The 17,183-nt window shown below is 33.5% G+C and overlaps 3 protein-coding genes across 3 annotated transcripts; 1 reads left to right on the top strand and 2 right to left on the bottom strand.

The window, feature by feature from the left end:
• Window positions 1–2,779: 2,779 nt before the first annotated feature.
• Window positions 2,780–4,801, bottom strand: LOC134232509 (uncharacterized). Its single transcript, XM_062714488.1, has 3 exons — window positions 4,132–4,801; window positions 3,689–4,016; window positions 2,780–3,576 (listed from the first exon to the last, which is right to left on the bottom strand). Exons 1-3 carry the CDS (start codon window positions 4,774–4,776, stop codon window positions 2,780–2,782), a joined length of 1,770 nt encoding a protein of 589 aa, XP_062570472.1. The 5' UTR covers window positions 4,777–4,801.
• A 977-nt stretch (window positions 4,802–5,778) lies between these two features.
• Window positions 5,779–7,473, bottom strand: LOC134232508 (uncharacterized). Its single transcript, XM_062714487.1, has 6 exons — window positions 7,297–7,473; window positions 6,679–6,813; window positions 6,486–6,573; window positions 6,213–6,393; window positions 6,018–6,094; window positions 5,779–5,912 (listed from the first exon to the last, which is right to left on the bottom strand). The coding sequence occupies exons 1-6, from the start codon at window positions 7,471–7,473 to the stop codon at window positions 5,785–5,787; spliced, it is 786 nt and encodes a 261-aa protein (XP_062570471.1). The 3' UTR covers window positions 5,779–5,784.
• Window positions 7,474–12,253: 4,780 nt separating this feature from the next.
• On the top strand, window positions 12,254–16,084 carry LOC134232510 (uncharacterized). Its single transcript, XM_062714489.1, has 5 exons — window positions 12,254–12,335; window positions 12,419–12,482; window positions 12,731–12,771; window positions 13,398–13,529; window positions 15,316–16,084. The coding sequence occupies exons 2-5, from the start codon at window positions 12,422–12,424 to the stop codon at window positions 15,457–15,459; spliced, it is 378 nt and encodes a 125-aa protein (XP_062570473.1). The 5' UTR covers window positions 12,254–12,335; window positions 12,419–12,421; the 3' UTR covers window positions 15,460–16,084.
• Window positions 16,085–17,183: the final 1,099 nt, after the last annotated feature.

Below are 17,183 nucleotides of genomic sequence, written 5' to 3'. Positions count from 1 at the left end.
TCCGTGGTGTTAACGATGCCCCAACATCGGTCCACATCCGCCTAGTAGTCCTTAAAGAATCAGTCACATTATCCAGCGATGGGTATACGATGGGCAACCAATGCGTTTTATGATAAAAATGGCGTGGTTGCCGGCCGGACTTACAAAGGCCCAGCGAAGCATTGCTTATCATAAAACGATGTTCAAGGGTAATCGGCCGATGTATAATACATCGCTCATACATTGGTGAACATCGTTCGAACATCGGTTGACTACGGGCCAATGTTTGGTCGAACATCGACCGATGATCGGCCGTTATCTGTTGAACACCACTCAACCCCCCGATGACCTCAGATTAAACGGATATTAGACGATGCTCAGCCATACATCGGCCGATTCGTGTAAGATGTGTTAATGATGGGTTGCCGATGAGGAGCGATGTGAGGCATCGTTCGAGACATCGCTGAATTTTAACTACGAATTATTTCCTACCGATGACCCCACCGATTCGCAAAATGGCCTCAGTCACCGTCCGATCACTAGTGGTGCCCGGCCGACAAGCACACCATTTTCATCAAAAAACGCATCGGTTTCTCATCGTATACCCCATCGCTGGATAATGTGACTGATACTTTAGTGGGTAAATATCTAGCCGACATATGAAATATATTGTATTCAAATTCAAAAATCCATTCAAACAATACTATTTAGGAGCAGACCAAATAGGGACCTCTTATTCATCAAAGAAGGGATCAGTTGCCATGGAGAAGTGAGTATCCCATGCGAGAAGTTTACACTCATAAAGAGGCGTCACAAGAGAGAAAGAAAAACCAGTGATTTCCTGGTCGTGACAAGGAGCACACGGCGGGTGTGACCGGTCAACAGGGGATGCTCACTTCTCCATGTCACCTGATCCCACCTCTGATGTTCCGGAGGTCCGTGTTTGCTCTGGTTCTATTTTGTATTGTTTTATGGACTTTGATATTGAATACTGTTCATTATCTCCATATCCTTCTACCAATATTAATGGGATAATTAGTCTTTGTAGATAAATTAACACAACCGTGTTCTCCGTATTCACTTTTGCTTTAATCACACTACAGACTTCACTTCTAAGTTTGTTTACAACCAAAGAGAAGGTGATCAGTTAATTTTATGTCTTTGAAAATAATCAATAAATGAGGACAGAGGATTTGTAGAATGTTTTCAAAACTAAACAATGTCTTTAAAATTTTACATTTTATGAAAACTTTGAACATAATTATTAGTATATGATAAATATATAATAGGGTTGTTGAACTTATAGAGGTGAATATAGGCACAAGTTAGCTGTACAAATGCACGAGCTTGCGAGTGCATTTGTACAGCCAACCAGTGCCAATATTCACCAATATAAGTTCAATTACTCCTTTATTATATAGCTTAAACATGTCCTTATATTTAATAATAATTATTCCAACTAGAAAAACTCAAATTAATGATTTTTAGTAATCGGTATTCAAATTAACGCCTGTCCTGTAAGTGTTCAATATCGCATCATTCCGATGACCCTATCGAGCATTATGATCTGCTTTTTTAGGCTTTAGTGGGTCTAATACGAGGGTCATTCAAAAAATACGCAGACAATGCTTCTCATCGTCATATAATTATTGCAAGAATATTAATCAACACATTATCGTAAATATAAACATTTATTTTGTCGAAGTGTGAAGTTTCATTTCATTTGATTAAATAGAACTCATGTTAGCCAAAATTTAAACCAATATGTTTTGTTACCACGGAGCACGGTTATAACCAATATCGTAACGTCAAAGACAACGTTGAGAAAGTTTGTCAAAATTATACTAATTTTCTTAATTTCAAACACGGTTTGTAGCGTCTTCTCCATTAAAAAAAACATATCCATAACACTTAACACCTAGATTGCGAACAAATATACAAATACAGCTCGAATAAGAATGTCATTGTTTTCAAATTCTTTAATTTACCATGTAACTCTATTAATTCTACATCAGTGAAACACACATCACGTTCAATGACGTTCCTAACTCTTTCGACAATATTTTTAACTTTAGCCTGTTTCTTTGTAGGCAATCCATCGTCCGATTCAAACTCGCTACCACTAAAAAACTGTATTTTCCATTTATTACAAATACACAGGTTATTTTTCATACAGATCCTGGTGTATACGGAATTTTTAAGCTTGTAGAAGAAGTTTCTCGAATGTAAAGTACAATTTTATTGCTACTTGCTGCTCCGTGACGTAACCAACGTCATGGTTTTTTGCTTTTTTTTAAGGGAGCTCTAAACACTGACAATCAGGATAATTTAGGACTTTGTAGAAATATATTTAATAACTGAGTTCATTAATGATTTTTTAAAATTATTTTCATACAAGGATGCCACCTTTTTTAATGAAATAAAAATGATAGAAATAAGGGAATATGTAGGAAAGTGAAAAAATGTTTATTTTTTACATAAATAATTTTCTCCAAAATTTCTCGAAGTCCTACATCATTGTTACATAAACCAACATACAAAAAAAATTAAATACATAGAATGACCCCAACAGTTCAGAAATATTTTGACATTTTATACAAAAGATTACAAAAAATGTAAGGATAATCACAGATATTTTTTGTATATATGGAATTTCTGAATTTTTCTACAAATTTAAATAAAGGTTTTGCCATTTGGTGTACAAAAATTCATGTCTTACATGGTGGAGCCAGGTTTATAAGAGAGATAAAAAATAAAATAACATAACTTTACAATTATAAAAACAAAGGGAAGTAACTCTTTACAACTGACTTGACAAATAATTGAACACCGAGTTGATTATTTTCTTACACTTTGTAACTCTTGCTTTACCATTTACAATTTCTTGAAACAAGTTTTTTACTCCATCTTCACCATTTCTTGTGTGTGCTAGTTTAATATAATTCATATTCAAACCAGATTTTGCAATTTTATTTGCCATAAATTCTGTAATCACTTTTCCATGGACTAAGACGTCAAGAGATTTCAAATTGTCATTCTTTACTGATGAAAACTTTAGATGCTGTAAAACATAATCGTACATGACACTTTGACTCAACAGAGTGTTGAAAGGAATGTTATGAAAGTTCACTAAATTTTGTAGGTCCATAGCATCAGTTAGAGCACAATGAGAAACCCCTGTTGACTGGATTCCTGCATCTCTCATAAGAGACTCCTGAGAAAAACTGCCAGTTTGTGTCTTTAAATCAGAATTTTTAAAAACCTCCAAAGTGTCGATAAAGCCGGCAATACATGTATTCATCACAATATTTTGTGACATAATGTTTTGAATAAATAATGGAAAGTCAAACCGTAATCCATTGTGGCTCACAAGAATGTTAGAATTCGAGTCCGATAGCCACTCTGAAAACTTTTGGAGTGCTGATTTCAAGTCTGTTGTTGCAAGTTTTTGATCCCTGTAGTAAAGTTCATGGTTTTTCATATGGAGACCAGTCACACAAGTTGCATTTGCAGATATTGTACCATTGGGTTTTATGTATTTTTGAAATATATCCTGTCCTCTTGCAGCTCCTATTTCCAATATTTCTGCTGATGAACCTATAAGACAAATCTGAGACAATGTATCTCTAGAAAAAAAAATGGATATATATATATATATCAATGTCTCATGGAAATACATGTGTATATATATCTGTATATAAAACTTTACCTAAACCTGTTGTTTCTAGGTCAAAGTAAACAAATGTGCTATCAGTATTTCTTAGTGGTATTCTCTCTGGTTCAACAGTGGCACTTGGAATGGAATTGATGTCCTGCTCCTCATCCATTTTCTCTAGTCCAACCGACGTTTCATATGTTTTTCCTTCACGCACTTCTTTACAACCCTGATCTTGACTTGAGGATTTCCTAATTTGGCATCTCCTTTTCTTGTACTCTGCACTACTCTGTCTTATCTTCTGTAACTTTCTTTTTCTGTCCATCTTTTCAACCGCCTTTTCTGTATAGGCTCCAGGAGACATATTCAGTTCATCATTGACCTGTAAATATACATGTAAACATAATCATTATTCATTTACATGAAATGAGAATACATGTACATGTATATGGTTATTTTATATTGCATAATTTTTTCGATTATTCAAATATACTTACTTCTTGTATATAAGACTTTCCAATGTTTTTCTGTGCAACAGCTGCAGCGATTCTGAAACTTGTACTTTCTGATCCTGACAGAAAGAGGCTCTTTGGATTTTTTGATGCAACGATGTGATTAAAACTTTCGCATGCTTGTGTCGATCCAAGATCAGATAGTTTATCAGCTTGTTGTGCATACGTCTGAATAATGGCTTCCAAGTCCTTTTTCAACTCTGGACATGTTAGATACCTGCTGTATGGAAGATTCCGTGGAAGGTAACTTGCTGGATTCCGCTTATATTTACACCATGAAGGGCATGCCAGATGGTCTCCATACATATGAGGAATAATACACAATAAGGATTTTTTCAACTCTTCAGGTTTTTTCTGGTTCTGGGCAAGAACATAAGAAAAGCATTTCTTTAGATGTGTCATAGTTTTTCCTCTAAGTTGTTGATACTTTTTGAACCTTTGCAAATCATACAGTTTGTTTGAAAATGTTTTTTTCAGGTGATTTCTGTCACTGAATTTTGTAATACTTTGCTCACACTCTTTCCTTGCACGTGAAATTGTCGTACTGTCATCATCCATTACTAATTCATGTGGATGGATATGATCTTTTTCCAAGTCTTTCAACATCCCCACAATCATGTCAGGCTCCATAGCTTTGGCTGAGCCATCCCAATTCTTCCTGGAAATTAAAATATAAAAATAAGCATGTGAAAAATATAAATATTATACACTGTATTAATTAAACAATAAAATACTTTCTTTGTTTGTTATTACTGGAATGAACGGAAGCAGCTGTTGCAGAAAAAATACATAACCCGCTTATGCGGGTTATGTAAATTTTTTCTGCAATAGCTGCAACTGTTCATTCCAGTAATAACAAACAGAGAAAGACATTTTATTTTTTATATTTATATCTGTTTTAATAATCAATTAAAGTAGGATTAACAAGATGTGTTTGTGAAACACTATGCGCCCGGCGGCAACAAAGTTCAAAAAATCTATTTTTAGCATATAGGTCACAGTCAAGGTCACAAGGTCATTGACCATGGTGTCATTTGAAAGAACTTAATCGGTGGAGTATGCATCCCAAATATGAAGTCCCTGTCTGGTTCAAAAGTTATGGCAAAAAGTGTAGTAATAACACACAAGATCATTGACCTTGTCGTCCTTTGAAAAGACTTTCATAAAGACATTTAAAAAGTTTTGTAAAAAGCTATTTATATATAGGTCACAGTTTCACAATATTGATCAATTACTTTCATATCAAATATGAAGATTAAAAAAAGTTATGAATGTAAAAAGCTATTTTTAGCATATAGGTCACAGTCAAGGTCACATAGCATTGACCTTGGTGTCATTTGAAAGGACTTTATTAGTGAAGTAATACCAAATATGAAGTCTTTATTTTGGCGACAACAGTTTCATAAAAAGATTAATTATTGTATTAATGATGCGAACAGCCACTGATTAAGAAATCTGTACCAGCGACATGCCTATTGTAGTTTATGCAGTGATGAACGCAATGGGTTTTCTTCAGAAATAAAGGAGAAAATATTCAGTGGATGTAAATATTTTGCAGTGACCTTCAATCACTATTGATTTTTTCTTTACTTTACATATTTATTTTTATATATTATACATTTGATACTTATCAACTTTTTACCTGCAGTCATGGTCAATGGGCTGAATGCCTTTTCTTTTTGCATTTTCACAAAGTCTGCATTTTCTGCATCTATAATCATACCGCACTATTTTCCCAGATTTATCACCTATTAGTGAACTGTGACCTGTGGTTAAAAAAATAAAAAGAGATATATTCATAATCACCTCATAAATAAGTTTTATTTTCAAAAAGAAATATTTTTTTTCAAAGTTTCTTCTTGAATGCATACCTGAATAGCTGTTATATTTCCTTCCACTAGATCTTGTTTGCCATCCAGCATCAGCCGCAACTCTTATTTCAACTTTCCTAAAAATATATAATAAAAAAACTACACTGTCATAGGAGAAATAAGAAAGACAAAAGGGTGTTGAGATCATGACATTTGGTATATTTTTTTCATAAAATTTAATTTTATAAAATTTACCCATCATTCAGTTTTATTTCTTCATCAAGAGCCTCATTGCAACTTTTTTTGGCAACAGATTCAATAGCCTTTCCTGCTTCTCTGTCTCTTTTCTTGACTGTTCCAGCCGCTACACCAGGGATATTCAATGAAGCAAATAACATTTGTAAATTAGAGAAACCTATTCCACTGCTGGTAATACCTACAAGACACAGAATGAATTGAAAATAAAATATTATTCACTGTCAAATATGCTGCATTATTAAATCATATTGCAAAGTTTTCTGAAATTACCTGCACCAAGCTTAGTGTTCACATCCCAAATGTTTTTTTCATGCCGCTTTCCAGTGGGGATGTTTGAAATAAAACTGCATATAGTACACTACAAAATTAATGAAATATTTCATATGAATCGAGGCGATTACTTACAAACTTAAGTTCATTTATTATAAGTGTTTATATTGATGATGATGAATTTGACATTTACCTTTATGTACAAAATACTTCCAAGGCCATAATGCCTCTCTTGAAAACAATCACACAGATGTAATACAGTCCCACATTTCTTGCATCCTTTCTGTAGCTGGGCTGCTAGCACACCAAGTTCAACCACTCGACGACCCTTTGTATGATACATGTATTTGTTTGAAAGTAAAATTGATATAAAAAAAATATCAATATGTAAAATACCATTATAAGACAATGAAAACAGAAAAAGGAATTGATGAAAACTAAAGTTCATTTTTGCATTCTACATGTTTTGTGCACATTCTATGTAAAATGTGTAGCTTGCAGAAAGCCTTGAAAAAAGAAAACTATTATTTTTGAAGTTGTTTTATAATATTGTCAAACATTTCACTTGTTTTACAAACCTATAAAATAACAGAGACCCTTTCAAAATAACTGTAATGTACTATTATTTTGCAGGAAAATTTTTTGGTGAAATATGACGTAGAAGCAATTGTTAAATATACATAATTTAATATCTATCAACAAAAACTTTTCCATACATTATTAACTTGATTAATTTGCCCTGCAAAAGAGTAGTAACACAGTCATTGTCTAAAGGACTCATGCCTCATATAAGGTTTACATTTAGAAATACCTCATGCCAGTCAAGTAGATTCTTTGAAACATCTGGGTGCAAAGTGTCTTCCTCATTAGTTTCGTCGGGCGGATCGTCGTTTCTATCGTCGCCTCTGTAATCTTCATCGGATGTATCTAATTCATCATCGTCCTCTTCATCATATTCCGACCAACGCTCGTCAATGCTGGTACTCATAATATTTTTACCTAGATAGAATGTTCTATCGTTAAAATGATATTGTCCTACCCTCCGTGTATTCGTAATGTAGCAAAAAGAATAACCCGCATAGTGCATTTACTAGGAACAATCTAGAGAGTTCCGAATGTAAACATTTGAATGGAGAGAAAAACGTTGGGAAAATTAATTGGATTTACGTATTTATATGGATTATTTTTTGGGATAAAAGGCATAAGCAATCTCAAAAAGGTTTGTTTTGATTAATTTATAAGTTATTTTCTGTGCAAATCCGTTTGTATCCTTCAAAATCGTTTCGTTGCGATTCTGCAATTTTTTGCTACATTACGAGTATATGGGTGGTATTCTAACTGTGGTGAGGGCTTGTAATTCTAACTAATTTTTACCATGATTTGGGGGTCTTGAATAATCATGATCCATCCTTAACAAAATTTCGATAAATATAATAAAAACAAAATATACTATTACTTCTAAGGACATGATGTTTTTTTTTTTTTTTTCAAGTTTCCGAAAGCCGTTTTAGAATTAGAATGACTATCGTACAGTTACCTGGAGACCTCTGTTTTTCTTTGAATTGCTTCAGATGTAGGAATTGGAACAGACTTTATTTTGGGGCGAAATCTTCCGCTTTTATACCTTTTTCTCAAACATGTCAAATTAGTGGACATGCTGTCTGTCATCTTCGTCACTCTTTTCCTACCTTTTTATCCTAAAGAGCGGAAAGGGGAGTAATTCATTTTATATTTTTAGAATATTAACGGAATTTTTTTTCCCGAATAAATACGAAGGGCGGATCACTCCAAGTTCCAAAAAATACCGAAGCTACCGGAAGACTCTTTAGGTAGTGCAGTGTTTAGAGCGTCCTTAATCAAGTCCATATGTATTTAGAAACTAATATCTTTTAAATGGAGCGACATATTACATAACCTGATTTCATTTTAATTAATACAGCAATACTTTATTTAAACATGTAAATTTTACTTTGTTTCAGCTCCATTTATTAGAGGTATGGCTGTAAATACTATAAAGTAAAAAATAGTAATTTACTCAATTTTGACGGTGCTCCGTGACCCCATTTTTGCTGTTCTAAATCCTTAGTAATTTTATTAGATATGAAGATACATTCCAATTATTTTACTCAAATTATTTGATTCTGTTGTTAAAATATTTGTACCAAATTTGGATACAAAATGACGTTAAATAAAAAAGTTAGGACAAAAGTCTACGAACTTTTTGAATGACCCTCGTACATATTAAATTTTAAATAAATAATTTCATTTTTGTTAAAAAAATTAAACACGTCTTACCCATTTCCTTGTCTCCACGTCCCACAGTTGATTTAAACCAACCACGTAAAGATAAACATAAATCTTTGATCTAAGACATAAAATTCTGTGTAGAAAAGAAAATAATTTATGCAGCATGTGTTCACAAAACCGGCTTGATTTTTTTATACACTTCGAAAAGTCTTACGGTGATTTGAAATTGCTAGATCATCACCAAGAAAACATTCAACAAATAAAATTTCTTCTATATGTTCATAGAACAAACCTTACATTCATTGCAGCAGCATATAAAATTCTGGTCTTATAAAATTTAACTATTGAAAAACTTTGAAAATACCTTTAAAATATAACAATTTTTGAGAATTTGAGCACCACTTTTAAAATTTTTAAAACTCTTCTGTCAAATAAAAGAAAATAGATTTGCCTGAACTTAAATTAGGATTAAATTAAAACAAAAAAATGCACTTTTTAAGCGCAAAGCGCTTTCTGTCTCCGTAAATTTACTTCCGTTCTGTTTCCAGCGCCACTATAAGCAAGTTAGATAACTCCACTTGTTATTCTAAAAATATGCAACTGGAAATCCATGACTCTCTTTCTGCTATTTTTGTGTAATGCTGCGTTACGTGCATTTCTAATAATAGAAGGCAATTAGTAAGGTAAAGGAATATTACACTGTTAGACGATAAGAGCAGTTCTTATCATATACATTGTAGTTCATTTAAATCATGTTAATTTGGTACCACGTAGCTTACAATTGATGTCTCTATGGCGCAATTTCTTAATGATAAAACCAGTATATTATTTATTATGTGCATGCCATATAGTGATTGAATATTCAATACCTACCCGGTACATGATTTAAAACTCAGATGGGATTTTGATAAATTTTTAAATCTCAAACTGGAAGTGAGTTATTCAAAAAAGAAATCACATAAAATTGATTCACAATGTACTACTTACATAATATGGTACCTTCTATATATCCATATAAACTATAATTATTTTTTTCTTCTAGAAAATTATTTCAGGCAATGTAACTAAAACAAGCCTTTCTATTAACATCTTGCACCATGCTGAGATTTATCAGTGAGGTTGATTTTCGCATCTAAGTATCAATTACATGTAGTAACAGACTGGAATGCATTCAAGGACGGTCTTTTTTTAATGTCTATACTTGTGTTGTACATAATTCGAAGGGAAGGGCAGTTTGTGGCTGTAAAGACCTGTAGAGCATGTGGTGGATGTGTTTTCAACGAATCTAAACAAATAGTAAAACTTATTTCTCTGAATACATGTATTGCGTGTGTGCGTGTAGTGTGCAGGATATGGCGAAAAATGCTTAACCTTTAATAAGCGTTCTTAGCAATGGACAGAAATTGGGCTGATAAAATGTTTCTAAAAAAACGGTGTAATACTTGAAGTAGGGAACTAGGATTAAATAGTTTATGTAAAGATGTGTCTCAGCTGTGTTGCCGATTCTTAATGAAGACTAAATAAAAACAGAATAAAGTATACCTTCATGAAGATTTATTAATACTGTATTTTCTTTCTTAGACTCTTGAATTAATAATTATTAAAATAGCCGAAATATTATGAGCAATAATTTACAGTATTCCTTTTTAACTAGCACAACAATGCCGTAGATATGTTTTTCGTCTCAACATGTTTTGCATGGTAGTGAAGATCATACATACACATGTAAAGAATGGTGAAAAGCACCAGACGTCCGACTAAAGCATTTTAAATTATTTCAACAATAGTCACAAGAAAACATTGATGTTACCATCAACTGTCGCCCGGGAAATATATAAAGTAAACAACGAAAATGATTCTTGATCAACAAATCGCTTCGATATGTGTAAAAAGGCATGCGTCTAATTGATGGAGACGATAGTCGCAAATATATTTTTAATTTTAAAAAATCGTTGTGAATGTAGTCGGATAAAAATCAATCAAAAACGATACCATTTTAAACTTTATCAATTCCTCAAGTAAATGTTGGCTGCATAAAATATAAATTGAAGTTAGACACACGCATTTATATCTAAAAATGTATTAATTTTCAATTTTAGAATATAAAAGCACGAACTGTGCAGGGTATGTTTTTATCCGAGAAGTAAAATTCGATGTTCTAAAAAAAGGGACCTGTCGCTGTTTCGATAGTAAATGATAAGTAACTTTATATATTAAATATGAAAAACATATATATTTTACAGATTCACTTTATGGAAGTAAATATATTTTATGTATCTCGTAATTTATAAACGGAAAGAACATTCTGATTAACAATCTTTTCAATATTTAGAATACCTTTAATTCTACATAACTACTCCCACCCCAATCCCCATACACCAACACTTAAACTTATATGTATAAAGCAGCCCGGTCCACCGTGCTGCAAAAAATTCTTTTGGGAGTTTAACGTATGACAGGTTTGACGTATTTTTAATCACAAGAAGAAAAGTGTAAAATTTTTATTGCAAAAACGTATCATTTACTAATGAGTGACACATATTGTATATAACACAAATGTTACTGCAAATACATGTACGCTATAAATCATATATTTAAAAATCGGAGATTACGGGATAGCATCAAAAGATAAATATAATATCTTTATATTAAAATGTATAATTACATATTATCTCTGACATAAAGGGCGTTAATTCTACGGATGTTAATTTCATTTACCTATGATGTAGTTATAAACATGATGCCAATCTTCAATATGAAAAACTTGTAACCGCAGAATGAATTTGTTATTAAATATGATCACCAGAAAATTTTTTCTTTCAGTGTTGCACGTAAAAGGAATTTTAGCGTAAGAGGAATTTTAGCGACATTTTCAAGTGTTAACATTTTTTTTTCAAATACAATGTATACATTTTCCAGCAAAAGTATTGTCTTCCCACAATTTTTTATTACAATAGAAAATTTAGTGTTAACACCAAATTTTCTATTTTGATAAAAATTTATAGGAAGACAGTATAGCTACATGTACATTTAGAGTTTAAATTTGATCGAAAAACTCGATTACCATCACGAAAGAAAATAATTTTACACGGAAAAATATTTTCTTGCAATTTCTTGTACAGTACTGCAAGTGAAATTGATTGATCTTTTGACATACGAAGAAAATGTATAATGCTTGAAAAAAAAGGCATGAGACAATGTTGAATTTCATATCCCAACGGGGTTCACATAATCAAGACTCACATACTTTTTGACAACTGCGCTCGACCTAGCGCTATCGCACTGTCAAAATATCGCTTAGAATTTATTACAACAGGAATTTTAAATTAAAATAATTCTGACGAATTCCAAATCAATATGCTTAGCGCTTCCCAGTACTTTCAGTACTTTGATTTCTTGATAAGCATATAAAGATTGTGCCCAAGAAAATAATGCTTCCGCCTCTGGGTACTCGTAGTTCTTTGATTACTATTTAAAGAATATGTTTTTTATTTAATTACTTCAATATCCTGCTTTTTTGTGCTAGTTAAATCCCCAAATAATCCAAAAACTTCCTGTTTCTTTGCGTTTAGATTTCCACTAAATAACACCAAAAGAAAACAGGTTTGTGATTCTGTTTCAGATTCTGATATTTGAGTCACTCTTGCTGGTCTTAGTAAAAGTAAAAAACATTGAATTTCTTTCAGGACATGGACTCTAGTATGCATGAGGCCTTGTTGCTCTCAGAGACGGAGGAACAAGCTGAAAAACGTGCGTCAGTTGATAAATTTTATATTCCTTAAGTTTTCAATATAATTATTCATATTTTAAATTGCCTACATGTAGCATCGAAAATATCGTTGTTTTTTTTTCTAAAGACAATAATATCTAAACGTGCACTTGATTCAGCCATTTAATTAATCAAAGTACTGAAAGTACTGAAAAGCGGTTAGCATGCTTTCAGCTGACATGTACCAAAAATGCATGAAATGATGATATCATTATTACCTTTTCTGTAGATTACGAAAGGGCCATTACAACCACACAGCCAGGGACACTGGTAAAATATTTCTAATATTGTTACTCAACATTTAATAATGTCGAAGCCACTGGATGAAATTCAAACTGACATTTACTATTTGTATAAAACACAACAATGAACGTTTTGAAATAAGAGCAAATAAGTTTTTTTTCTATAACCATCGCGTTTATTTTTTTTCAAAATCCGCATGTATGATCCTCATGTGAGAGGGAGCAAAAATGAGACTTTTTACCAAAGCCCAATGTGTGATGCATTGGGTCGTGAATATCGGTCTGGATAACTCAGAGCACCTGACGAGTGGTGCAGGATGGTGAACCAACTATATGTTTTGATTGTTTTCTCCTTTAATGTTACTTTATACATTATTTACTGTCGTTTATTACCCCTGAGCTTGTAGGCAAACGTCCAGCCAGGGGAATTAAAACTTGGGAGAGAGGACAATTAAAAGATTAGACGGTAGAATTCAGTGGTAGAGCATCTGATTAGTGATGCAGAGGTCCCGGATTCGATTCCAGCTCCAGACTTACATTTTCTCCTTTCGTGATACATATGTATTCAACTTTGTCTTTCTGAAAGCATTTGATAGGATTGAAATAATATTGTCCATAAATATATTTTACAAAGTGACCCTTCTGTTATTTCAGTTCTCTCCCACTCCCATTGTTGTACAGACAGACCGCAGGGAGAGTGCTGATCTGGCCTGGATAATCGGAGTCCTCACCTGCTGTTGCTGCAATGTATTACTAGGACTCGGCGCCATTTACTGTGCAAACGAGGTAAAACTTTAGATAGGTTCGCTTAGTGGCGGAGCATCCCATCGCATAGTAAATATATAACAAGCTAATTCAGCGATCGTAACCCCGCTTAAGGAAAAAAGCATGTGCGGATCTAGGGAAGGGGGCTAGAAAGGCAAATTCTTTTTTATGGGTTACATGTATTAAAATAGCCCGATTTATATAAAGGAGATAAAATTGAACAATTTTGCTTCATGAAAGTATATAATTCAAAGTAGGTAGATAATTGCAGCTCAATCCCGTCAAAAGTAATGAACAAGGTTAAAAAATTTTGTGGAAAAACGGACAAACAGCTAGACAGAGCGACCGACAATTAGACGGACGGACAGGACTTCGTTTACGGGGGCATAAAACTGGCTTCGATGCCAATGGATTTCTCGCAGCGCCGCCCTATAGTACACAGTCATTGAGAATGGAAGTGAGATACACTTATTTGGGCAGTTTCATTCAAGAATCGTTACCGACATACAGTTGCAATGAAATTAAAGGTTTTTTAAGTACATTTTACAACCAACAAATATTAAACTTACATGATCGGCTCAGGTGAGTTTTTCTGATCACATTTTGTCCGTCGTCCGTCCGTCTTTCCTTCTGTCCGTCCGTCCGGCTATAAACTTTTCACATTTTCGACTTCTTCTCAAGAACCACTGGGTTAATTTTTACCAAACTTGGTACAAAGCATTCTAGGGTAAAAGGGAATACAAATTGTTAAAATAAAGGGCCAATCCCCCTCACAAGGGGAGATAATCGAGAAAAGACAAAAAAAGAGTGGGTCATTAAAAAATCTTCTTCTCAAGAACCACTGGGCCAGAAAAGCTGATACTTATTTAGAAACATCCTGGGATAGTGTAGATTCTAAATCTTTCAAATCATAACCCCCAGGGGTTGGGCGGGGCCACAATGGGGAATCAAAGTTTGACATAGAAATATATAGGAAAAACTTCAAAAATCTTCTACTCAAGAACCACCGGGCTATTAAAGCTGAAACTTATTTGGAAGCATCCTGAAGTAGTGTAGATTCTAAACTGTTCAAATCATGACCCCCGAGGGTAGGGCGGAGCTACAATGGGGAATCAAAGTTTTACATGGAAATAATAAGGAGAAATCTTTGAAAATCTTCTTCTCAAGAATCACTGGGCCAGAAAAGCTGATACTTATGTGGAAGCATTCTGAGGTAGTGTAGATTCTAAATTGTTCTAATCATGACTCTCGGGGGTAGGGCGGGGCCACAATAGGGAATCAAAGTTTGACATAGAAATATATAGGAAAAATCTTCAAAAATCTTCTTTTCAAGAACCACTGGGCCAGAAAAGCTAAAACCTATGTGGAAGCATCCTTGGGTAGTGTAGATTTTAAAATTTTCAAACCAGGACCCTTGGGGATAGGGCGGGGCCACAATTGGGAATAAAAGTTTTACATAGAAATATATAGGAAAAATTTATAAAAATCTTCTTCTCAAGAACCACTGGGCCAGAAAAGCTGAAACTTATGTGGAAGCATCCTGAGGTAGTGTAGATTTCAAATTGTCTAAATTATGATCAATGAGGTAGGATGGGGTCACAATATGTATTACAAGGGGGAAATCTGGTAAAGAACAGAATGGCCAAAGCTTCTCAGGTGAGCGATGTGGCCCATGGACCTCTTGTTTTTATTATCTTAGTTATTCCGTTTGATGTTGAAAGTGTTCAAACATGTATTCATTTTATGATAAATTTAAATTTCATTATTTTTAAATTTGGACTGATTTGATTCTTTTCTTTAATTGCAGGCAATCGATTCTTTCAATGAACGGATGTTTGACAGTGGAATTACTCTTCGGAGATTGTCGTACTTCTTCAGTCTTCTTGCCTTTGTGGCGGGAATACTTACTATTTACTTTGTGGTGGTACGTTTTGATCTGGGGCTGGCGTAATAAGACAAGAAATGTCCGAGAGTTTGTCTCTAGACTCTCCATACTACTAGGAGAATGAAGAATCAATGCACAGAAGAAGAGGTGGCCAATAGGCCTCCAGTTAAATTTAATGATGCAATAATGAAATTATCAAATACCAGTCTGAAGTTTAAGAAGTCTCTTCAAGAGAGATTTTGTAAAGGTTTTTCTATTTAAAAATTCTAAATTATATTTGATGTTCAGAATTTGATAAATCTGTTCATGATGTTACATTACAGAAAATTATAACTTTTTAAATGGATGACAATTTTGTTTTCCTGTCATATTTGCCCTGGCTATACCCGTCATCGCAGTAAAAGAAGGATATGGAGGTAACGAACAGTATTCAACTTCAAAGTCCATCAAACAATACAAAATAGGAGCCGAAAAAGCACGGACCTCCTAAACATCAGAGGTGGGATCAGACGCCGCCTTGGAGGAGTGAGCATCTCCTGAAATAACGGAAAAATCCGTCGTCAATTCAAAGTATAAATAATGGACTAATAATAAGTATGAAAAACGTCAGTCAGCATTTAACTTCATGATAAATTGTATTTGCTGACAAGGTGATTGTATCGACCATAGAACTTACGAAATGATGACATTAAACGAGACTGCTGATATTGTTGGTTTATAAACTTGTTTGTCAATAATTTACCTCGTTTTAGAAATTGTTCGTACGCAGAACGTGCCTCTGCGTATCGAATCAACTGAGATATATACACTCCGTATGCAGGTGATGAAGGTATATTGCTGCATAAGTAAAGGAAGTTGACGATAGAAAAGTTAATGAAACAGATGTGTCAGACTCTGTGGTATCTTTTATCTCAATCTCTTCAGGATATATCGACGTAGGAATAGAATTGACCATTGTTAATTGACAATACATCGTTGATATATCTTAATGTCGGGTTGAAGGCCACGGCAAGTGTTTTCTTTTTTTCACATAAGATTTTGCACAAATTCTGCTTCATATTTATACAGAAATAGGTCTGCTAATAACGGAGCGCAATTTGTACCCATGGGAATTCCAATACATTGTTGGAAGACATGGTCTTCAAAAACCATATAGATATTGTCAATCAGAAACTCAAGTATCTTTCTAATGTCAACTTCAGAATACTTGTGTGTGCAATCAGAATGTGTTTTAACAAAATAATTTTGCCTATTACAAATGACCAGGTATGTAAATTTACGAGTTCCATTTTTATTTTTAAAAAAGCAGATGTCAATGATATCAAAAGCCTGGACTTTAATTTGCCGTGGGGAAGGGTTGTGTATAAAGTTGAAAAGTCGTAAGTTTTTAAGCTGTTGATTTTGGTAAATTCTTGTGATTTCAAATTGTCCAAAAGATCTTTGGAATTGTTTAGTATCCATATCTGATTCACACCACTTCTTGAATATATTGTTGCACAGTACTCTTAAAGTTTTTCCTTCACTACTGTCAATATCTTAGTGGAGAGTAACGAAGAAGGCTTGGTTGAACATTTACTGGAACCCGCAATGTATCTTTGTTTGTAAGGATTCTTATAAATCTAACATATATATTGTAGTTCAAATTCATTTTGGCTCTGTGGAATATTAAAAATATTCAAAACTGACATATAATTATATAGAATTTCTTCCTTAGGAAGGGAAGTATGAGAATAAGAAGGATTAGGAATTGTGGAATTAAATCCAAATTCTTCTAAAATACAATTTAAATA

Source organism: Saccostrea cucullata, unplaced genomic scaffold (assembly GCF_032062105.1).
Source record: "Saccostrea cucullata isolate Sc308-1 unplaced genomic scaffold, CSIRO_AGI_Scuc_v1 ctg15817, whole genome shotgun sequence".
NCBI lineage: Eukaryota > Metazoa > Mollusca > Bivalvia > Ostreida > Ostreidae > Saccostrea > Saccostrea cuccullata.
Note: the sequence above shows the minus strand (reverse complement) of the source record. Positions and strands in the feature narration are given on the sequence as shown.

Bases quoted from the DNA above. Each gene is read 5' to 3' on its own strand.
- LOC134232509 (XM_062714488.1), bottom strand. From the start codon at position 4,776: ATGGAGCCTGACATGATTGTGGGGATGTTGAAAGACTTGGAAAAAGAT. The intron at 4,017-4,131 runs GTAAGTATATTT...GTATATTTACAG, and splicing joins GAAAGTCTTATATACAAGAA to GTCAATGATGAACTGAATAT. The intron at 3,577-3,688 runs GTAAAGTTTTAT...TTTGTCTTATAG, and splicing joins CCTAGAAACAACAGGTTTAG to GTTCATCAGCAGAAATATTG.
- LOC134232508 (XM_062714487.1), bottom strand. From the start codon at position 7,473: ATGAGTACCAGCATTGACGAGCGTTGGTCGGAATATGATGAAGAGGAC. The intron at 6,574-6,678 runs GTAAATGTCAAA...TTAATTTTGTAG, and splicing joins GAAGTATTTTGTACATAAAG to TGTACTATATGCAGTTTTAT. The intron at 6,394-6,485 runs GTAATTTCAGAA...TGTGTCTTGTAG, and splicing joins GAACACTAAGCTTGGTGCAG to GTATTACCAGCAGTGGAATA.
- LOC134232510 (XM_062714489.1), top strand. From the start codon at position 12,422: ATGGACTCTAGTATGCATGAGGCCTTGTTGCTCTCAGAGACGGAGGAA. The intron at 12,772-13,397 runs GTAAAATATTTC...CTGTTATTTCAG, and splicing joins CCACACAGCCAGGGACACTG to TTCTCTCCCACTCCCATTGT. The intron at 13,530-15,315 runs GTAAAACTTTAG...CTTTAATTGCAG, and splicing joins CCATTTACTGTGCAAACGAG to GCAATCGATTCTTTCAATGA.